We start from the raw sequence: 24,586 nt of genomic DNA on the forward strand, positions 1-24,586 counted from the left end.
GATAATACCTTATCCGAGCATGTTCACTCATCACTACTGACAAGACCTCAAATATGATAAGTTGTAACATTCAATTATACATGCTTTATGAGCACACTGTCAGTAATAACTAAATGAATTCCACTATCGTTGTAAACTTTAAAACTCAGTGTGGTGACACATAGTGTATTTGAAAGTTTGTTTACTGGACATTCAGGGTATTTGTGCATCTGTACATTAATATAATACTACTTTTAAAAATAATCCAGGAGATTTGGCGCTTCTGCCATAAAATTAATAAGGACCATAACAGAGCTGTTATGAGCTCCAAAAAAGCGGAATTGTTTATATAAAAATTATATCATTAAAACACAACGCATTTCAGTCAGATACCTGATGAAGGCTATTCATAGTCAAAACACGTTGTGTTCCATCCATTATCCTAATTTTTTTTATTTTTTTTAATTGTGATCTATGTGGCTAGTTTTCTTTCTCTTTCCCATTCAGATGAGGCTTTGTTTGGCACATAGACAGCTAGGACATTAGTGAGAGGGACCATCCATATTTAGATACATCTTGATATGGTTGAATGGATTTTGCATTCTTTGATGAAAAAATGCTAAGTATCTTATGTTTTTCACATTTACTGTAATAGTGGAGTTCATGTATACATTGGTCACAGTGTGCTGATGCATCGCATATGTATATGTTTTTATATTGATCAGATAGTGCATACCTGCACCTGTACATTAATTTATCACTTAAGGTGTACAGGCACTATTTTTTGTAACACTGGGATGTTATGATTTAAGCTAAAAGGTATCAGCATTCGCAGTGTCATCAGAGACCTATTCAACACCAGAAATTGTTAGAGTCACACTATGGGCTCATTCTCACATGCGAGAAACTCGGAGGAGTCTCGCACGTCAATACCCAACACTGCACTCACCACTCAGGAGCGGAGCGTGAGGCTGCATGTATTGCTTCCTGGCTGCACGCTCTGCTCGTAAGTGCCGGGTGCAGTGCCGGGTGTAGACGTGCGATACTCATCCGAGTTTCTCGCATGTGAGTATGAGCCCTAAAGCTGTGTAAGGTTTATGGTATAGGATTAAAGCAGTCCAAAGGGCCACACGGTGAGCTGCGGATTAATTTTTTATCTTTTATTTTTTTTACATCCTACATGTAATATGCTCTGTGATCTGTCGTGTACCCCAGAACATAAAAAAAAGTATTAATTTTGCACCAAATCACTTTGATGCTGTTAAATTTCCATGTTCAATTACTGTGATTTGTAGAATTCAAATCTCAACATATTCTATCAATCTCGAGTTATCAACCATTTTTTCTAATAATAATGTTACAATTCAAAAATCATAATAATTTACAAATCATTTTCCATTTTATTTATTTGAAATCAAATCTTATATCTTGAATGTAATGGGTTCAACATGGGTTTTACGTTTACTATTTTATATTGCTTTATTGTGCGTACTTATTTTGTGTTCTTTTTCCTCTGATTACTTTTTTGCTGAGTTCTAAATAAAGAGGCAAGCAAAGTATCTTTCAAGTCAACACTTTGCCTTGGAAATAACTCAAATATGATTTTAAAAACATAACATTTTATAAAACAAAAAGCATGTTCTTCTGTTTATGTAAAAAATGGTGACAAGTCTCTACTTTTGATAACTGTGAATGGCTGTATCTTAAAGACTTTGAATTTACTAAATTGACAATTTTCCTTTAACAGCTGTCTTTTTTATGAAAACTTAGTATTATAAAGTGGGATAGGTTAAATATTGAATAGAAATGTGTAACTCTGGAAAAAAAACCAATACATTTTGTTTTAAAAAGACTTATACCCATTACAATTAGGGTTGAGCAAAACGGGTCGGCCATTTTCAGAAGTCGCCGACTTTTGGCAAAGTCGGGTTTCATGAAACCCGACCAGACCCCTGTGTGGGGTCGGCCATGAGGTCGGCGATTTTCTGAATCTGGTATCGGAATTCCGATACCGAGTTCCGATATGTTTGCGATATCGGGAATCGGTATCGGAATCCATATTTAAGTGTAAAATAAAGAATCAAAATAAAAAATATTGATATACTCACCCTCGGACGCGCCCTGGTACTAACCGGCAGCCTTCCTTCCTAAGAATGAGCGCGTGAAGGACGTCGCGGCTTGTGATTGGTCACGTGAGCGACCATGTGACCGCTCACGCAACCAATCACAAGCCGCGATGTCATCTAAGGTCCTTCACGCGCTCATTCTTAGGAAGGAAGGCTGCCGGAAAGAAGCAGGGCGCGTCCGAGGGTGAGTATATACCTAATAGGAATATACTCACCCTCGAACGCGCCCTGCTTCTTTCCGGCAGCCTTCCTTCCTAAGAATGAGCACGTGAAGGACCTTAGATGACGTCGCGGCTTGTGATTGGTCGTGTGACCGCCCATGTGACCGCTCACGCGACCAATCACAAGCCGCAACATCACCGCAGGTCCTTCATGCGCTCTTTCTTAGGAAGGAAGGCTGCTGGTTAGTACCAGGGCGCGTCCGAGGGTGAGTATATCAATATTTTTTATTTTGATTCTTTATTTTACACATTAATATGGATCCCAGGGCCTGAAGGAGAGTTTCCTCTCCTTCAGACCCTGGGAACCATAGTATCACATTGCACTGCATTGGGTTTCGTGTTTCGGCCGACCCCGACCCCGACTTTTTTATAGGATCGGCCGATTTCACTCGACCTGACTTTTGAGAAAGTCGGGTTTCGTGAAACCCGACCCGATCCTATAAAAATAAAAGTCGCTCAACCCTAATAACAATCATTGATGGCATATCTTAGAATATACCATAAAACTCTTATAGATAAGCAAACTATTTATTTTAATACTGGACATCCTCAGATCCCTGTTCTGCCTGTCTATCACATTGAAACCTAAGTATTACCAACTTTAGGGCTTTTCACGGATTTGCATAAAATTAATTTTGTCTAGTATCACAAAAAGTACGTTGATGTATTTTCAGTCCTTACTACTTTAACAAATTTTATGTTTCAGATCAAAACACTTTTATATGATTTTTTTATAACATTACTTTTTTAATTGGTGGCTTTTGTTTAGGCATGGCAATATCTCTATAGAATAGGCAGCTCTTCAAAATCTGTACATAAATGGGCTTTTTACACTAAATAAATAACTGAAAAATAACAGTAAAAAAATACTAATGCTAACAATACTCCCCAAATGCATTTATTACTTTAATACTAAAATAATAATAATAATATTCTATACATGTAATGAAACACTAATTAAAAATACATAAAATATTGCTTAAATGTCTTAAGAATAACATAAGAGTAAATGTACACTGCTCCAGACTGCAATTCTTGTTAACTTCTAATGACTATCCTTAGGCAAAATGTGCTAAACTCCTACTAAATACAGTATATTCAGCACTAAAAATGTGCTGGTTATTCAGCCGCTGCAAATTTCACACTTAGAATGAAGGAAAAATGAATAATAAAAACATTCATAAGACTTTACATTTTAAGCAAATCCATGAATAAAAACAAAAATGTAAATGAAATGGGATATAATAAAAAATAGAATAATGTTAATGCTACATAAATAAATGTTAAAAATTAAAGATATTTTTATACAGTTCTAAAATGTTTTTATTTTGAAAAATATAAGTCTATTTGTATAAATATATATATATATGTACATGTATTTGTAAATGCACATAATATTCTTTACGTATATTAACCCCTTCATGACCTTTGGATTTTCTGTTTTTCCGTGTTCGTTTTTTGCTCCCCTTCTTCCCAGAGCCATAACTTTTTTATTTTTCTGTCAATATGGCCATGTGAGGGCTTATTTTTTGTAAAAGAAGTTGTAATTTTGAACGACATGATTGGTTTTAGCATGTCATGTACTAGAAAATGGGAAAAAATTCCAAGTGTGGAGAAATTGATAAAAAAGTGCAATCCCACACTGGTTTTTTGATTGGCTTTTTTACTATGTTCACTAAATGCTAAAACTGATTTGTGATTATGATTCTCCAGGTCATTACGAGTTCATGGACACCTAACATGTCTAGGTTCTCTTTTATCTAAGTGGTGAAAAAAAAATTCCAAACTTTGCTAAAAAAAAAAAGTGCCATTTTCCGATACCTGTAGCGTCCCCAATTGTCATGATCTGGGGTCGGGTGAGGGCTTATTTTTTGCGTGCTGAGCTGGCGTTTTTAATGATAGCACTTTGGTGCAGATACATTCTTTTGATCGCCCGTTATTGCATTTTAATGAAATGTCGCGACGACCCAAAAAACGTAATTCTGGCGTTTCAAATTTTTTTCTCGCTACACCGTTTAGCGATCAGGTTAATCCTTTTTGCATGTTGATAGATCAGGCGATTCTGAATTAGGCAATAACAAATATGTGTAGGTTTGATTTTTTTATTGATTTATTTTGAATGTCGTGAAAGGGGGGTGATTTAAAACTTTTATTTTTTTTACCATTTTTTTTAACTTTTTTTAAACTTTTTCCATGCTTCAATTGCCTCCATGGGAGGCTAAAGGCTGGCACAACTCGATCGGCTCTGCTACATAGAAGCGATCATCATCGCTGCTATGCAGCAGAAATGCAGGTGTGATATGAGCGCCGACCCCAAAGGGGCTCTCACAGCAGGCCGGCATCCATTAGTAACCATAGAGGTCTCAAGGACCTCTATGGTTACCATTCTGATGAATCGCTGACCCCCGATCATGTGACGGGGGTTGGCAATGCGCTCATTTCCGGCCGCCCGGCTGGAAGCGCCGGTTAAATGCTGCTGTCAGAGTTTGACAGTGGCATTTAACTAGTTAATAGCGGCAGGTGGATCGCAATTTCACCCGCCGCTATTGCGGGCACATGTCAGCTGTTCAAAACAGCTGACATGTCCCGGCTTTGATGCGGGGTCAACGCCAGAGCCCTGCATCAAAGCGCTGTATCTGACATCGGACGTACTATCCCGTCCGAGGTCAGAAAAAGGTTAAACAAATCAAAGGTGAATTATACTGCTGCTATACTAAACTTAAGCTAGCTGATAAAAATCTGTTCCAATGCACACTAAAGTCTTAAAGAAATGATTCAGAACAACAATTAGAAAAATAATTCCTATTTTGGTACATTTTCTTTGCAGAAATAAAGGATATACTGGAGTCAATATAAACTTTGCAATGATTTAATGTCAGCATTCTCACATAATGAGTGCTTACCTGCTGCAAGAACTTATACAGAAATCTTAGCATTTGACTCATTGGCTACCATATTTAGGGAAGCATGTAAAAGAGGCTGAGATGATCAAGCTGTATTTTATCATATTGTCCGATAATATCCTGTAAAAAGCATTTTGAAAGCTGCCAGGACTCATAAAGAAAATATAAGAAACCATCTTCCACAATTCACAGAGTGATTGACAGCTTTTCTTGTATGAGTTTGTGTGAGGTTTATGCTGTCAATCACAGTTGCGCTATACAAAAATATGAATCCTGGAAGCATTTAAAATGCTTTTACAGGCAAATATTGAATAAAAAAAAGGAAAAAAAAGGAAGTATGTATCCATAAGTTGAGTGTTTCATCTTCCCTATCGTTCTGCCTTAAAATAGCAGCTAGATTTATTGCTGCCATCAGTAAAAGATTCCAACCTAGGTAAAAGATGCAAATCATTTTATTAACATAAATAACTAAAATCAGCACAAACAACAGTTAATTGACAGGGTGTGGAAAATATCTCCCAGAAAGTACAAAAAGGTTGACTATATTTATGGACCCCACAATAATCCCAAAAAGAAGGGAGTCCTATGTAAACCAGTAAATAAGATCATAGTATGAAAACTAGATAAGTTTACCTATTACCAAAGGATAAAGCGCTAGATGCTACTATAAACACCATTAGATTGGTATATGTTGAAAAAAGACTTTGTGTTCCTATATGCTAAATATGAACATGACAATGTGTTTAACCGCAGGCAGTAAATAATAATAGGAAGCACTAATGCTAAACAATTGTAAGACGGCCAATCGTCAATTACATGTAACATAAATACCAATAGTAGGCAAACATCTTTAAAGGGACTCTGTCACCTCCTCCAGCCGTTATAAACTAAAAGAGCCACCTTGTGCAGCAGTAATGCTGCATTCTACTAAGGTGGCGTTTTTTAATTTTTGGTGCAATTATTGCCAAAATAAAGCGATTTATAATTTCGCTAAAATACCTTTCTTTAGACAGGTAGGCAGGTCTTAACCCCCCTGCTGGAAATGCCACACTGCCGTCACTCAAATCTTCTGGGGCACCGGCACAATAACTGCATCAAAAACTAAAAGAGCCACCTTGTTAGAATGCAGCATTACTGCTGCACAACGTGGCTCTTTTAGTTTATAACGGCTGGAGGGGGTGACAGAGTCCCTTTAAAGATAAATCAGAAAGTTAAGTACATCTCCTGAAAAAATAGGGCAGTGGAGTCCGAGAATAGATTTAGTACAGCCGCACCTCCCCAACCACTACGCCCCAAAAGAAGCTTAATGTGAAAGGTCGTAGGGGTTGGGGAAGTTCTGCTGTACTAAATCTATTCTCTGACTACATTGCCCTATTTATTCAGGTCTTCACTCCACCCTGTCAATTAACTGTTGTTGGCACTGATTTTATTTATGTATGTTAATAACATGATTTACATCTTTCACCTAGGCTAGAATCTCTTTATTGATGGCAGCAATAAATCTAGCTGCTATTACTTGTTTATCTATTTAACTTAAAGTATCTAGTACACTATACCTTTTTTGGGGGGACACATGTAATTAATAATGCCTTAAAATATAAGTATAGCTAAAGGGAAAATCGCCAATTTTAAATATTTATATTACTTTTCTTATTCTTATTTTTAATATCTTTTTCAAATATATATATCATATATATTTGAGTATACGCCCAAATTTTCAGCCCATATTTTTGGGCTGAAAGTGCCCCTTTTGGCTTATACTAGAGTCATTGTCCCAGGGGGTCAGTGGGGGAGGGGGAGTGGCAGGAGCTGGCGGCTTTCACATCATACTCACCCCTTCCTGGCACGATCTCTGCACTTCCCTGCTTCTCAGATGGTCTCTGGTACCTGCAGCTCTTCCTGTGTTCAGCGGTCACGTGGTACCGCTCATTAAAGTAATGGATATACACGCAACTCCACTCCCATAGGTGTGGAATGCATATTCATTACTTTAATAAGTGGTACCATGTGACCGTTGAACACAGGAAGAACTGCAGGTGCCAGAAAGCATTGTGAGTGATGCGATATTCACCTGTCCCCGTTCCACCACCGCTCTGTCTTCCGCGTCCTCTCGCTGTGACATTCAGGTCAGAGGATGCGATGATGTGTTTAGTGCGCGTCCTCTGCCTGAACAGTAACTGCAGAGACCCAGAATACACAGCGGCGTTCGGCGGTGGAACAGGGACAGGTGAATATTGCAAGTGTCGGGGGCCTGAGCTAGCGGTGACACCCGCACCTGTCCCCCATAGTGTACCGCTGTCCCTGCCTGCTCAGTACACCAGCACCTGGCGCCCAGCGACAAGAGGTATTTCTTTTAGTTTTTTATTGCAGCAGCAGCATATGGGGCATATTATTCTATGGAGCATCTTATGGGGCCACAAACCTTCATGGAGCATTATATGGGGCATATTATTCTATGGAGCATCTTATGTGGCCGTCATTAACCTTTGTGCAGCATTTTATGGGAAATATTTTAATATGGAGCATCATCTGTGGCCCATCATGAACTTACTTTATGGAGCATTATATGGGGCATATTTTGTATAGAGCATCTTATGGGGCCATCATGAACTGTATGGAGCATTATATGGGGCTCCTGATTCAATATGGATATTCAAAAACATTTAACCTACTGATGTCTCAATTAATTTTACTTTTATTGGTATCTATTTTTATTTTTGAAATTTACCAGTAGCTGCTGCATTTCCACCCTAGGCTTATACTCGAGTCAATACGTTTTCCGAGTTTTTTGTGGCAAAATTAGGGGACTCGGCTTATACTCGGGTCGGCTTATACTCGAGCATATACGGTATAAATATATTTATATATATTTATAATATATATATATATATATGATAATTCTTATAATAATATAGTGATTCCAATTAAAATATAATTCATTAATAATATTTTAATGAATGTGTACATAATGAAAGAGAAAGCTAAAAAGATTCTATTTTAACATTTAATTTTAACATTAGCAGCTGATCTAGTATTGAAGACTTGCAGTTATGTAAAAATAATGTATAGGAGCATTTCATTGTCCTGAATGTCAGGAGTCCAAGAAGAGTAATGGGTAGGGTTTGCTTTAACTGCATCTACCTGACTCAAAGTCTAAAAATTTCCGGCGGTCCTGCCCCGACTCTGCTGTGACATTCTAAAATGTCACTGGATAGTAGTGCTGCTCTACATGATCATAAAGATTTCACAGATGTTTTATTAATATCTGTGTCGTCTCTATTTCGGTAAACATAGTGACAAACAAGCGCCATGTATTCAGTAATGGGAAGCGCTGATGGTGCTTCCTCTTCCATTAATGCCAATCGACTGATTGCTGTGTATATGGAGAAGTAGGAGTACTTGGGTCATAGGAAAGAAGGCTGCATTCTTCCTGTAACTGGAATAATATACCAGCCCCAGTTACAATGGAAATAAGATTAAAATGCAAATATTTTAATATTGAAATTCTCCCCCAAAGGTCTTTTATGAAATTAAAAGTGTCAACATTTTTAAGTTAAAGAAAAATAAAATGAATAAATAAACAACAGCAGGTAAAAAATAAATAAATGAAAAATAATCTTTATTTTATTTTTAGTTCCCAAAGGTAATGTGCAGTGTGACTAGCTTTAAAAGATTTACCAGAATTAATACTAGTCATTTTGCCATTGAACTTTTGTATGATCCCCACTATTCACAAAAAATAGGATTCAAGCGCATTGTTAAAATAGGGTGGCAGTCATATTCACATTTGCTCTACTGAACTAATAATGTCAGTACAGCTGTCAGAATCCCTGTTATAGTGATTGGAGTGGGTCAACGATGACTAATATTTTCCGTACCGTAGATAGCTGATAAGTAGAGATGAGCAAATCTTTTGAATTTGAAATTGGTAGATTTGCTTAATATTCCCAGTAAATTTCATTAATAGATAATCTCCTTGGCATTAGTGAAAAGTACCGCAAATCCTTCAAATCTTGTACAACACTATTCTTTTTTCAACATACACTATTTGTTTCCACTATTCTATTGTCACACAATATCTTTACAGTTTCTTTATTGTTTATGACTTTTTCTCATTATTTATATAACTGCGCTGTGACATCATCTCACTATTTAGATACACCACAAAACAGCTACTGCGTTCCCTGCCTTTGCTTTTATACTGACTATGCTAACTCTTCTTAATTGCCAGTGAAAGGCAAATTGATGTCAAAGCTGCAAGATATTATAGGGAAGCCTGCCAATCTCATGTGATCGTTCTGCAATATATAAAATGGTGGGGGCTCTTTTAGTAGATTCAAGCAAAGCAAATTACTAATTGTTCAAATGTTCCAGGTTAAACACATTCTTACACAAATTCAATTCTATTGATAAGGTTTTTTTTATTATTAAACCCTTAAACTTCTTTAAATACTTCATGATTTTGATACAGACGTGAAATCCAAAATCACTTCATTCCCAGCAGATAATGGCTGAATATTTCATCCATCATCTGTCTCTACCTGCCACAGTGGCATTTAACGTCAGCAGCATTTAATATGCAGGGCAGATGGCATGTCATTCCTCGCACTCATAGGTGCGCCCGTGACTTTATCACAAGGTGACAGTAGGTTGCCATGAGAGCCGTGGGTGTAGACCCATGAAGACCTCAATGCCTGTCACGATCATTCTGCTGTGAATGCCAGCAATTAGTTCTCATTCATAGGAGATTGGGCTTTTCGCTATACATAGAAGTGCTGATGTACTGCTATGAATATTACAGGAGATCGGATGATCACAGGTTCATGTTTTTGTTGCGGATCCTCAGCGGTTTTGATGCTGCAGATCTGCAGCAGTTTTCCATGCATTGTACAGTACCATGTAAACCTATGAAAAACAAAATCTGCAATGCACATGCTGCGGAAAAAATGCTCAGAAATGCGGTGTTTACCAACATACGGACATGCAATGGATCCATGGGCTCAAATAATCATAAAAACAAACTCGAACGTGGGAAAATATTCTGAAAAGTTCCCAGGCTCGAGTTCATATGAGGACATCCAGCAGAGGGCGCATCACCGCAACTCGAGGTAACTACAGGTCATTCACCTACATTCCATTCATTCGCCGGGTTATTACAGGCAGTAGCGGCTGCATTAGCAGGACTATGCTTGTAAAATTAGTTAACCCTTTCAGATGGATTTACAGCGTGGGATGAGACTGATCATCGGAAAGTATGGAATATTGTTGTTTGTTTTTTTACATTTGTTACAGGTGACAAGGGTCTTCAGGTGGATTACCAGTATAATAAAATATTACAACAACCTGTGTATTTATTTCATTAAAATACTTTATAATAATGTGTGTGTGTGTTTTATTAACCATTTCCTACTATTGGATTAATAATGGATAGGTGTCATAATTGACACCTCTCCATATTAATCTTGCTTAATGTCACCTTACAATAGCAAGGTGGCATTAACCCTTCATTACCTCATATCCCACCGCTACACGGGAATGGGAAGAGAGTGGCCAAGTGCCAGAATAGGAGCATCTTCCATATGTGCCTTTTCTGGGGTTGCTGGGGGCAGATGTTTTTAGCCAGGGGGGGGGGGCAATAACCTTGGACCCTATCCAGGCTATTAATATCTGCATCTCAGTCACTCGCTTTACCATTCTGGCAGAGAAAATTGCGCGGGAGCCCACGCCAATTTTTTCCGCGATTTAACCCTTTAATTTAATAGCTAGAGCGCCCAAATTTTGCCCAAAATATGCAAAAAAATGGATATGAGATGGTTTGCTGTATGTAAACCATGTTTCATATTATGTCGAGTTTGAGGAGGAGATAGGAAAAGCCGGCAATTGAATTATCGGCTTTTAAGTTATTTAGCGCTGTATGAAATATTAATATATATACATCTATGCGTCTCATTGACATATCTATGTATATACCCCTATACTATGTGTAGACATTAATGTTATCTGTTCTATTCTAACCTGTCAGTGTGATTTTACTGGACACCGCACTGAATTGCCGGCTTTTTGCTAGAACACCGCTGCGTATTTCTCGCAAGTCACACTGTTGGTCCGTGTGTAATCCGTATTTTTCTCGCCCTCATAGACTTTCATTGGCGTATTCTTTGCGCAATACGGTGACAAACGCAGCATGCTGTGATTTTCTATGGCCGTAGAAGATAGTACCTGGGCCATAGAGAATCATTGTACCGTATGCAATCCGTATTTTCTGCACCTCTCATATGTCCGTAAAACTCACCAGTGTGAGGCCAGCCTAACACTGAAAGGGGTATTCTCATCTCCAAGATCCTATCCCAATATGTAGAAGGTGTAAGAGTAATAATAATAGCGAATACCACCAATTAGAAATGTAGTATAGTTCTTGTAATTCACTAAGGCTACTTTCACACATCAGGTTTTCAACGTCAGACTGAATCCGGCGAGTTTGGAAAAAAACGGATCCGTTGCAAATTGTGAAAAACTGATGCAACAGATCTGCTTTTTTGCCACATCCGACTAGCTGATATCCGGGCACTAGCTGGTTCTGGAAAAGAGAGAGAGAAGAGAGAAAAAAAAACCTCCAGAATCGGAAAGTCCAGTGACGAGGCAGGCTCAATGTAAAAAAACAGAATCGGCTGCCGGATTCACTCATTTGACGAATCCGGCGCCATAGGCTTCCATTATAGCAAAAGCCACATGGTGCTGGATCCGTCGTGGGACGTTTTTTAGATGGACACAAAACACGTTCCTCTGTGCGTTGTCTCCGGCCGCCAGACCGACAATTTGTGATGGATCCGGCGAAAAACAGTTAAAACTTGAGGCCATCCGTCACAATCCAGCGCTAATACAAGTCTATGAGAAAAAAAACTGCAAAAAAACTGATTCGTTTATTTTCAAAATTCGCCGGATTGTGCCTAATGGCAAAAACCTGATGTGTGAAAGTAGCCTTACCATGCTCAGAGCATTGTAGTAGTTTAGGTATCCATGGTTTCTACCACTAACAATTAACTGTAACTGTATGAGTGGACGTAACCATGGATACCTAAGCTACTGCAATTGTATCCATGGTTACCACCACTATGCTAGACTACATTTCTTATTGGAAGTATTTGCTAATATTAGTATTATTACACTATACCACTTTTATGCACTTTTAACCAATGCAAGACGAGACAATTTACCTCATTTTCAGACCAGACATTTTTGTGTTCATTCCTATATGCAGTTTAAAGAGCTGTAACATTTTTCTCGTTCAAAAGTTCAAATAATTTTTGTCCCTTTTTTGTGATACATGGTGGCCAAATATCAAACTCTCAGTTTGTTTTTGCCAATATTTTGCAGTAATGATGAGAAAATAAAGGAAATAACTGTGAGTTTTTCACATTTGTTTATTTTTTATGGCCACAAAAGAAGGTAATGGAAGTCCTTTTGTAGCATTTCAACAATTGAATACTTTTTTTAAAAAAATTTGATTTCCACTGTAAAGCGGGCTATTATATTTGCCCTATTTTCAGAGGAAATTCAGCCTCCTGGCTGCATAGGAGAGCTGACTGGGTCTCTTTAGACTCAGCTTCTGTCTTTCTAGACACAGTGATCATATAATCACTAGGTCTTGAATGGAAGCATTGTCAGCACTTTCTATTCTGTATACACAGCTCTTTTTCAGCACTGTGTATACAGAAATACAGAAGGTAGAGATGGTAATAAACTATCACTGACTTCTCACAGCCATCTCCCTGCTCAGCAGCCTCATGATCTCATATAGCTGCTTTACTACCAGAGACTAGTGTTGAGCATTCCGATACCGCAAGTATCGGGTATCGGCCGATACTTGCGGTATCGGAATTCCGATACCGAGATCCAATATTTTTGTGATATCGGGTATCGGTATCGGAAGTGTAAAATAAAGAATTAAAATAAAAAATATTGTTATATTCACCTCTCCGGCGGCCCCTGGACATCAGCGGGAAGATCCGGCGTCCGCAACGGCTTCTTTCTTCAAAATGCGCGCCTTCAGGACCTGTGGTATGACGTCCCGGCTTCTGATTGGTCGCGTGCCGCCCATGTGACCGCCACGCGACCAATCAGAAGCCGCGACGTCATTCCTCAGCTAAAGTCCTAGAATGAGCGCCTTTTAGGACCTGAGGAATGACGTCGCGGCTTCTGATTGGTCGCGTGGCGGTCACATGGGCGGCACGCGACCAATCAGAAGCCGGGACGTCATTCCACAGGTCCTGAAGGCGCGCATTTTGAAGAAAGAAGCCGTGCCGGACGCCGGATCCTCCCGCTGATGTCCAGGGGCCGCCGGAGAGGTGAATATAACAATATTTTTTATTTTAATTCTTTATTTTACACTTTAATATGGATCCCAGGGCCTGAAGGAGAGTTTCCTCTCCTTCAGACCCTGGGATCCATGAGGATACATTCCGATACTTGATGTCCCATTGACTTGTATTGGTATCGGATATCGGTATCGGCGATATCCGATATTTTTCGGGTATCGGCCGATACTATCCGATACCGATACTTTCAAGTATCGGACGGTATCGCTCAACACTACCAGAGACATTTTACGTCACTACAGGGTATGACATGGAAAACCTGGACAATTGTCATCTACGAGAAGTCTAGAAAGAGGGTCATAATAATAATAATAATAATAATAATAATAAAACTACTAATAAAGCTGTAGTTATTCAAACGTGCAAAAATTAAAAGAATCCTGTTTCCAGAAATAACGCTGTTAACCTGCAGATATGCAGTTAATTTGCAGGCTAACAGTGTTATGATGCTGCCCGATGCCTGCACTTAGCCAAATGCAGCAGGGAGATAATTATATTTATTCTCCCCGCCAGCATTTGGTATTCAGCCACGGGGGGCGGCACCGGTGCTGGTTCAGTCACTGCTCTAAGTATACAGAGTGGCCGCTGAGGCCGCGCCCCCGGTCCTGACTAACACTTGCTCTACTTTGAGACCGATTGTCAATCAGGGTCGGGGACGCGGCTACAGTGGCTGCTCTGTATACTCGGAGCTGTGACTAAACCAGTTTTGGTGCCGCCCCTATGACTGAATATCAAATGCTGGTGGGGAGAAGAAAGATCATCTTCTCCAAGCAGTGTTGTGCTACATGCAGATGCTGGACAGTATCATGATGCTGTTAACATGCACATTGATCTGCAGGTTAACAGCATTATTCATGGTGACAGGTCCCTTTTAAGGAAGATATATTCCAAAGATGTTGACATTAACCCTTGATCATGCTGGTTGAAGTTCGAATATGGATTTCATATATATTATCTATTTCTAGACTATACATCTTTTTTTCACATATCTTAGTATATCCATATACCTTTAGTTTTTTTCTCATGGTTAGCAGTTTATGGGATTCAGCTATGTTATTCCTGCTGTCATGCTTGTTTTATTTTCAAAAGAATCCCAATGAATCCTAATAAATCACACAGAATTGTACTGGAGTCCCTCAGGTGTCCATCTGGGCTCAATAAAATACCTCTTCCTATTATTATAGTACTGGGAAAAACACCAGATCCCCAGTGAAATAGACTCAAGTTACATTATGAGCTATGTACTCGTTGCTCTAGATTTCCCGAGCACGCTCGGGTGACCTCCGAGTATTTGTAACTGCTCGGAGATTTAGGCCGATGTCACACTAGCGAGTTTTACGGACGTATGACAGGCGCAGAAAATACGCATTGCACACGGACCAATGATTTTCTATGGGGCAGCTCCTATCTGCCCTATTTTACGCATCCGTATTATACGGTATAGTACGGCCGTAGAAAATCGCAGTATGCTACGTTTGTCAGCATATTGTGCAAAAAATATGCCAAGGAAAGTCAATGGGGTGAAAAAAATACGGATTACACAAGGACCAACAGTGTGACTTGCGAGAAATACGCAGCGGTGTTATATTGAAATGCCGGTAATTCAGTGCAGTGTACAGTAAAATCACACTGACAGGTTAGAATAGAATAGCTATAATAAATGTCTACACATAGTCAGTGAGACACACAGATATATATATATATATATATATATATATATATATGTATTTATATATCTTTATATGACTTTATATGTATTTATATGTCCTGTTGTCTCAACTGAGTTAGATTGATTGCTAACGAGCTTTAACACAAAAAAAAAAAAAAAAAAAAAAAAGAGATCTAAGGGCTAGCCTTCTATAAATGTAGATGTAGCTTGGGGATGCATTCGTGCAGGGGTGCATTCGTGCACTGTTATTCGTGTATTTTTTATTCAAAGTACTTTTTTTTCTAAGTACTCGGCAGTTATAACATGGCAGTTAGACAGGGCAGGAGACAGGTAAGAAAAACTAAATCTAATCCATATTCACTTGAAACAGCACAAATACTCACCATATTTATTTGTATAATCTATATTCTGGCTGCTGCATTCACTCACATTCACCGCCCTTGCATTAACTCTCTACACTCCATCCATATCGGCCCCTCTGTCCTTGTCTCTCCTATGTATAGCACTCATGCTCTATTCACATTGCTTAACAGCACAGATCCATTCAGTCACAACATCCAACACAAGAGACGCTCTCACAAATCACTTAACCATCTGCTCACTCTTTCGATCCTCCTTCTCCTAGTCGCTGGAGACATATCTCCAAACCCCGGCCCCCCATGTTATAGCCAGTCAAACCTCCCAATTGCTACACCCAGAAACCCCTCTAACCTTATTAATATTCCCTGCATGCCTGCTGTCTCTTTCAATTGTGCCCTTTGGAATTCTCGCTCTGTGTGTAATAAACTCTCCTTCATTCATGACTTCTTCCTTTCTAATTCTCTTAATCTCCTGGCTCTTACTGAAACCTGGATCCAGCAGTCAGACACCACCGCTGCTGCTGCTCTTTCATATGGTGGACTACACTTTTCTCATACCCCAAGATCAGACAACAGAGCAGGTGGAGGCGTTGGTCTGCTCCTTTCACCCAAATGTACTTTCCAAGTTATCCCCCAAGTACCCTCACTTGTCTTCCCTTCCTTTGAGGTCCATGTGGTCAGACTCTACGTCCCCTTCTCCATGCGAGTGGCGGTGGTGTATCGTCCTCCCGGCCCCTCTCATCAGTTCCTGGATCACTTTGCCACCTGGCTTCCACACTTTCTCTCCTGTGACACCCCCACCCTTATCATGGGTGATTTCAACATCCCCATTGCCTCTCCCCTCTCCCCATCTGCTTCTCACCTTTTATCTCTATCCTCCTCTTTTGGCCTCTCGCAGCATACTAACTCTCCAACACATGAAGATGGAAACTCCCTTGACTTGGTCTTCTCCCGACTTTGCTCAGTGGATGACTTCACAAACTCCCCTCTCCCGCTCTCTGACCACAACCTTCTTTCATTCTCTATCAAGAACTGCCATCCCGCTCAGGTCACCCCCACTTTCCACACCTATAGAAACATACAGGCCATTAACACCCAGAAACTTATGATGAACTTGCAGTCCTCATTGGCCCCTATTTCCTCCATCTCATGTCCTGATTCTGCATTGAAGCATTACAATGAAACCCTGCAAAGTGCTCTGGATGAAGCTGCTCCTCCTATACATAAAACAACTCGGCACAGACGGCAACAACCGTGGCACATGCTGCAAACACGTTTCCTGCAGCGGTGCTCCAGGTGCGCAGAACGTCTGTGGAGAAAATCTAACCTACCCGAAGATTTCATCCATTATAAGTTCATGCTAAAGACATACAATTCTGCCCTTCACCTCTCCAAACAAACCTACTTCAACACCCTCATCACATCCCTGTCCAATAACCCTAAACGTCTCTTTGACACGTTCCAGTCCCTACTCAACCCAAGAGAGCAGGCCCCAACCACGGATCTCCGTGCTGACGATCTGGCCAATTACTTCAAAGAAAAAATTGACCACATTCGACAGGAAATAATCTCCCAATCTCTTCATACCATGCACTGTCCTCCCTCCCCCACTGCATCTAGTTCACTCTCTGACTTTGAAGCAGTTACAGAAGAAGAAGTAAGCAGGCTCCTTGCATCTTCGCGCCCGACCACTTGCACCAGTGACCCCATTCCGTCACATCTCCTCCAGTCCCTTTCCCCGGCTATCACCTCTCACCTAACAAAAATATTCAACCTTTCCCTCACTTCCGGTATTTTTCCCTCCTCATTTAAGCATGCCATCATACATCCATTACTTAAAAAACCATCCCTCGATCAAAACTGTGCCGCTAATTATAGACCTGTCTCTAATCTTCCCTTCATCTCTAAACTCCTCGAACGCCTGGTCCACTCCCGTCTTACCCGCTATCTCTCAGATAACTCTCTTCTCGACCCTCTTCAATCTGGCTTCCGCTCTTTACACTCTACTGAAACTGCCCTCATTAAAGTCTCTAATGACCTACTAACAGCTAAATCTAATGGTCACTACTCCATGCTAATTCTCTTGGATCTCTCTGCAGCATTTGACACTGTGGATCATCAGCTCCTCCTCACTATGCTCCGCTCCATCGGCCTCAAGGACACCGTTCTCTCCTGGTTCTCCTCCTATCTCTCTGACCGATCCTTCACTGTATGTTTTGCTGGTTCCTCCTCCTCTCACCTTCCCCTTACTGTTGGGGTTCCTCAAGGATCAGTCCTAGGCCCCCTACTCTTCTCGTTGTATACTGCCCCTATTGGACAAACAATCAGTAGATTTGGTTTCCAGTACCATCTCTATGCTGACGACACCCAATTATACACTTCTGCTCCCGATATCACACCGACCTTTTTAGAAAACACCAGTGATTGTCTTACCGCTGTCTCTAACATCATGTCCTCCCTCTATCTGAAACTAAACCTGTCAAAAACTGAACTCCTCGTGTTCTCTCCCTCTACTAACCTACCTTTGCCTGACATTGCCATCTCCGTGTGCGGTTCCACCATTACTCCAAAGCAACATGCCCGCTGCCTTGGGGTCATCCTTGATTCTGACCTTTCATTCACCCCCTACATCCGATCACTGGCTCGCTCTTCTTACCTGCATCTCAAAAACATTTCTAGAATTCGCCCTTTTCTTAATTTCGACTCTGCAAAAACTCTGACTGTTTCACTTATTCATTCTCGTCTGGACTATTGTAACTCTCTACTAATCGGTCTCCCTCTTGCAAAACTCTCCCCGCTCCAATCTGTCCTGAATGCTGCAGCCAGGATCATTTTCCTCACCAACCGTTACACCGATGCCTCTACCCTGTGCCAGTCATTACACTGGCTACCCATCCACTCCAGAATCCAGTACAAAACTACTACCCTCATCCACAAAGCACTCCATGGCTCAGCACCACCCTACATCTCCTCCCTGGTATCAGTCTACCACCCTACCCGTGCCCTCCGCTCCGCTAATGACCTCAGGTTAGCATCCTCAATAATCAGAACCTCCCACTCCCGTCTCCAAGACTTTACACGTGCTGCGCCGATTCTTTGGAATGCACTACCTAGGTTAATACGATTAATCCCCAATCCCCACAGTTTTAAGCGTGCCCTAAAAACTCATTTGTTCAGACTGGCCTACCGCCTCAATGCATTAACCTAACGATCCCTGTGTGGCCTATTTATAATAAAAAAAAAAAAAAAAAAAAAAGGTTCCTCGCATCATGTTCTCATACACTTTATGCAGTATTAGCCCTCTGTGTCTGTACTGCTACATACTTAGGCAGGTAACTGGTTCATGCAGCTTTACATGAACACCTGAGCCTTACACTATAGCTGGTCCGAATAACTAAAGCAATTGTTACCATCCACCTCTCGTGTCTCCCCTTTTCCCCATAGTTTGTAAGCTTGCGAGCAGGGCCCTCACTCCTCCTGGTATCTGTTTTGAACTGTATTTCTGTTATGCTGTAATGTTTATTGTCTGTACAAGTCCCCTCTATAATTTGTAAAGCGCTGCGGAATATGTTGGCGCTATATAAATAAAATTATTATTATTATTATTATTATTATTATTATTTATATTTCATACAGCGCTAGATAGCAGAAAAGCCGGTAATTCAATTGCCGGCTTTTGCTATCTCCTTCCCAAACCCGACATGATATGAGACATGGTTTACATACAGTAAACCTTTTCATATACCTTTTTTTTTGCATATTCCTCACTACTAATGTTAGTAGTCTGTATGTGCAAAATTTGGGGACTCTAGCTGTTAAAATAATGGGTTAAATCACGGAAAAAACTGGCGTGGGCTCCCGTGCAATTTTCTCCGCCAGAATGGTAAAGCCAGTGACTGAGGGCAGATATTAATAGCCTAGAGAGGGACCATGGTTATTGGCCCCCTGTGGCTAAAAACATCTGCCCCTTGCCACCCCATAAAAGGCACATCTGTAAGATGCGCCTATTCTGGCACTTGGCCACTCTCTTCCCTCTCCCGTGTAGCAGTGCGATATGGGGTAATAAAAGGTTAATGTCACCTTGCTATTGTAAGGTGACATTAAGCCAGGTTAATTATGATGAGGTGTCAATAAGACGCCTATCCATTATTAATCCAATAGTAGTAAATGGTTACTAAAACACACACACATTAGGAATAAAGTATTTTATTAAAATAAAAACACAAAGTATTGTAATAGTTTATTATGCTCTCAATCCAATTGAAGACCCTTGTCACCTGAAACAAAGTTAAAATAAAAAATCAACAATATCCCATACCTTCCGTTGTTCAGTCTTGTCCCAGGCTGTAAATCCATCTGAAGGGGTTAAATAATTTTACAAGCAGGAGCCTGCTAATGCAGCCTCCCCTGCCTGTAAAAAATGGGGAATGAATGGAAAGCAGGGGAACGTAGCTACCTAGACTTGCGGTGCTGCGTCCCCTGCTGGCATAACCTCAGATGAACTCGAGCGTGAGAAAATATTCAGAAAAATTCCCATGCTTGAGTTCATCTGAGGTTATACCAGCAGGGGGCGCAGCACCGCAAGTCTAGGTAGCCACGTTCCCCTGCATTCCATTCATTCCCCAATTTTTAAAGGCAGGAGCAATAGCTGCATTAGCAGGCTCCTGCTTGTAAAATTATTTAACCCCTTCAGATGGATTTACAGCGTGGGACAAGACTGAACAACGGAAGGTATGGGATATTGTTGATTTTTTATTTTAACTTTGTTTCAGGTGACAAGGGTCTTCAATTGGATTGAGAGTATAATAAACTATTACAACAACCTGTGTCTTTATTTCAATTAAATACTTTATTCCTAATGTGTGTGTTTTATTACCCATTTACTATTCTTGGATTAATAATGGATAGGTGTCTTATTGACACCTCTCCATTATTAACCTGGCTTAATGTCACCTTACAATAGCAAGGTGACATTAACCCTTTATTACCCTATATCCCACTGCTACATAGGAGTGGGAAGAGAGAAGCCAAGTGCCAGAATAGGCACATCTTACAGATGTGCCTTTTCTGGGGTGGCTGGGGCAGATGTTTTTAGCCAATAAAAATAACCGTGGACCCTCTCCAGGCTATTACTATCTGCCCTCAGTCACTGGCTTTACCATTCTGGCGGAGAAGATTGCATGGGAGCCCACGATAGTTTTTTCCGCTATTTAATCCTTTTTTTAACAGCTAGAGTCCCCAAATTTTGCACACATACACTTCTAACATTAGTAGTGAGGAATATGGAAAATAATATGGGATATGAAATGGTTTACTGTATGTAAACCACGTCTCATATCCTGTCTGGTTTGGGAAGGAGATAGCAAAAGCCGGCAATTGAATTACCGGCTTTTCTGCTATCTAGCGCTGCGTGAAATATACATATATATATGTGTCTCACTGACATATATATATATTTATACAGTATATATGTTTTAACGAATATTTGAGCTCATGGATCCATTGTATGTCTGTTTTGCCAGCCGTCGAGAAAATCTCGCTGTACGGATGCCATATGGATTACATACGGAGGATGACATGCGCAAAATATGCTGCCACACCCAGCCTACGGATGACATACGGATCACTATTTTGGGAACATTTCTGCATATTATGGACATAAAAAAATGGACCGTATTTTCATACGCCTAGTGTGACGCCGGCCTTAGTTTTCATCGTGGCAGCTGAATGATTTACAGCTACTAGCCAGCTTGATTACATGTGGGGATTCACTAGCAACCAGGCAACCCCTACATGTACTCAGCCTGGCTAGTAGCTGTAAATCATTCAGCTTTCAGCTGCCGCGATGAAAACGAAATCTCCGAGCAGTCATAAGTACTCGGAGGTCACCCGAGCAACGAGTACACTTGCTCATCACTAATTATGAGGTGATCTAGGTATTCAGTTAGTGCATGAGTGCTTTTCAAATAATGACAATATATCTGGCTATAAAACTGTTCATAATATAATGGTATTAACTACGGAACTTAGTAACTACATTTCTAATCATATTGCATAACACCATTGAGTAACAAGCCACATGAAAGATGATTTTCGAAAAGCAGTAACCCATGGTTAATGAAACATATTGGTAGATATTGTACTTTTTTCTTGTTTTTTGATACATTTAGCAAATTATTTTATTATATCACTATAATTCATTGCTATTTGTGCATGATCAGTTTAATATGCCCTATAAATATTATTTTGAAATGATTTTCTGTAAAGACAAAGTCTACTGTATATTCTAATGCCACAAGTAAGTTATTTTTTCCCATTTTTGTAAAACCTAAAATATATAACAATTAATGTAGCTTAATATAAAAAAGTATTTTTCTTAATATATCCTCTAAAGCATTTAATTCCTTTAAAGCAACAACAACAATAATTTACATATCAGAATTGATCAGCAGAATTGTACTGGTTCCTTCTTTGTATTCATCCTGTTTCATGTAGTAATAAAATAAAATTAAAAATAGCTTTTTAAAGAATTGTAAGACTTCATATAATTGGTTACCACCGCTCTTTAGTTTGGAAATATAGACACACCGAGCTGCCACACAGTGTAAACGTATGGCATATTATAAAAGTTATTCAGGGGGTCAATACCTTTGCAATAGGGAGCCCAATATAGTATGCTGCAATTTCTTTCAGATTATCGTGGAAAACCTGTGTATGCATCCCTAGTAATTGTAAAAAATAATAAGTATTTTAAAAAATCTATTCAACCCCTTATGGGATACATACAATGTTTTGTTAACTTTTATTGCATTTTTAGTGGGCGGTGCAGTAGAAAAATTAATTCTGGCATTTTAATTTGGGTGGGTTAATCATTTTGTAATTTGTTAGTTCGGGCATTTAAAAATGAAGAAATACAGGATTTGTTGATTTTTTAAAATATCTTTATTTTTAACATGGAACGAGGGGAGAAATTAATTTTTTTTTTCATTTTTATTTTTACAAAATGTTTAAAACTTTTCTAAGTCTCAGTCTGTGACTTCTTATTCTATATACTGTAATATCACTGTGTTGCAATTACATGTAAATGCTAACTGTGTATCACAGCTGGCATCTGCCAGATGTGGTGCGGGCTAAGCTCATAAACCCGCGCTATACACTTGAAACTGGAGTGTGACGTACATGTAAGTTACTTGTATGGAAGGGATTAATATGACTACCATTTAAGAATAAACATATCCTATAATAATAATAATGATGATGATAATAATAATAGCAATACTGATGACAATTATTCACATGGACTAGGACAAAAGCAAAGCTGGATACCAGTCATTCTGTTACTTGAAAAATAAGAATGCTATTCTAAAAAAAAGTAAATGTGATGGAAACAAAACCACAAAAAATGGAATTTAAAGATATTAATTTACTTAATCTAATTAATAAATAGATTCAATAATTTTACTACATACCTTGATACTGAGCACTGAATCCTCTGTAACGATGGTTACCATCAGTAACAAAATGAATCCTTAACCAGTGCTTGTTGCTGACTACTGGTGGTGGTACATTCATGCCAGATAACCTGAATAAAGTAATAACAATCTTAATCGTGCGTGTTTTACTACAATCCAATCACATGCAACATGGAAAAAAAACATAGCAGATAACATAGAAGAAAATTGTCCTGTGAATTGTATAAGAAAAAATGCATTCCGAAGACTTTAAATTCTGGTCAAATTTGGACAGATAACATTATGTGCACTAAATGAAAGAATTTAGCTAACCTTACAACAAGCTATCATTACTCAGCATCTAGGAATGAAAGCTGATGATCCTCGTTAGTTATGAAATATACACGGTACATTACTCCCATGTAAAAAAAAACCTTAGGCCACTTTCACATGATCATATTTGAGTCAATACCTTGTATCAGAATTTAAAAGCCTAAACTAGGAGTCGATCTAAACCATAGAGAAGGAACAAATATTTCCTTTACACTTTTTTCTCTCTTAATCCAGAGTATTAAATTGGTTACAGGATAGTTATTTTATGTAAATATATATATGAATGACTATGAAAAGTTCCAAAACTTTCTTATAAATATGTGTTCCTCCCCACTTTTCTCTTTGACTTAATATATCCCTGGAAAAAAACAAACAAATATGATTATGTTATGCTTTGTCAGGAAAAGGTAATGCTATGCAGGTTTCTAAGTGATGACAAAGTAGTTGTCGGAAAAGCAAGTGTATTAGGCTACACTTGCATCTTCTGCTGTACGTCGTTATGCAGCAAAATGACGTATCGATGGACGTCACGAAAATAGCGAAAAAATGGGTGTGACGCATTCAGTGTAATGACGGATGCGGCATTCACAATTTGAATGGAGAAATTTCCAGGAATTAAATGTCTGGGGACTAGAGAGAGAGAGACTTTTTCCCGGATTTGAAAATCATTCCGGGCATGCTCAGAGAGGAAAAGCATGATATGTCACTGGATTCCTGTGTGTGACGGTCAGCGATGGATCCTGCGTCCATAGGCTTCCATTGTAGCTGACGACAGGCAACGCAGGATGCATTGCTGACCGATTTTCTGACGTGCAGAAAAAACATTCCTCTGAACGTTTTCTCCGCATGACGGACCGCTATTTTCCGAGTTCTTAATGAAATCCTTGAAAACAGATTAGTTAACACACCTGAGAAATTTATATTTCAGTTCCTTATAATTTTTAATATATTCATTTTTCTGTAATTGAATAAGGACAGTGTTGCCTATATTTACAAGAGTAATCCTATAAGTCCATATTGACTCTTTCAAAAGCTGTTCAATCTGATTTAGAATATAGTAAGTCCTTCGTAATGTGAAAAAGCTTTACAAAATTGCTACTTCCATTAGGTGGCATTAAAAAAAATTGTTCTGTTCCTCTGGGAGGAGCATCTTTGCATACTTCTTTTTCC

At 39.3% G+C, this 24,586-nt stretch overlaps 1 protein-coding gene across 1 annotated transcript in view; it reads right to left on the reverse strand.

Annotated features, from left to right (window-relative positions):
• CSMD3 (CUB and Sushi multiple domains 3) overlaps window positions 1–24,586 on the reverse strand; it is a 2,093,798-nt gene that overhangs the window by 1,236,002 nt on the left and 833,210 nt on the right. Inside the window, exon 6 of the mRNA XM_069731799.1 lies at window positions 23,102–23,214. Within this exon, the coding sequence (XP_069587900.1) occupies window positions 23,102–23,214 (113 nt within the window). The remainder of the gene's footprint in view (window positions 1–23,101; window positions 23,215–24,586) is intronic.

The sequence above is a fragment of the Ranitomeya imitator genome, chromosome 6 (genome assembly GCF_032444005.1).
Source record: "Ranitomeya imitator isolate aRanImi1 chromosome 6, aRanImi1.pri, whole genome shotgun sequence".
Classification (NCBI taxonomy): Eukaryota; Metazoa; Chordata; class Amphibia; order Anura; family Dendrobatidae; genus Ranitomeya; species Ranitomeya imitator.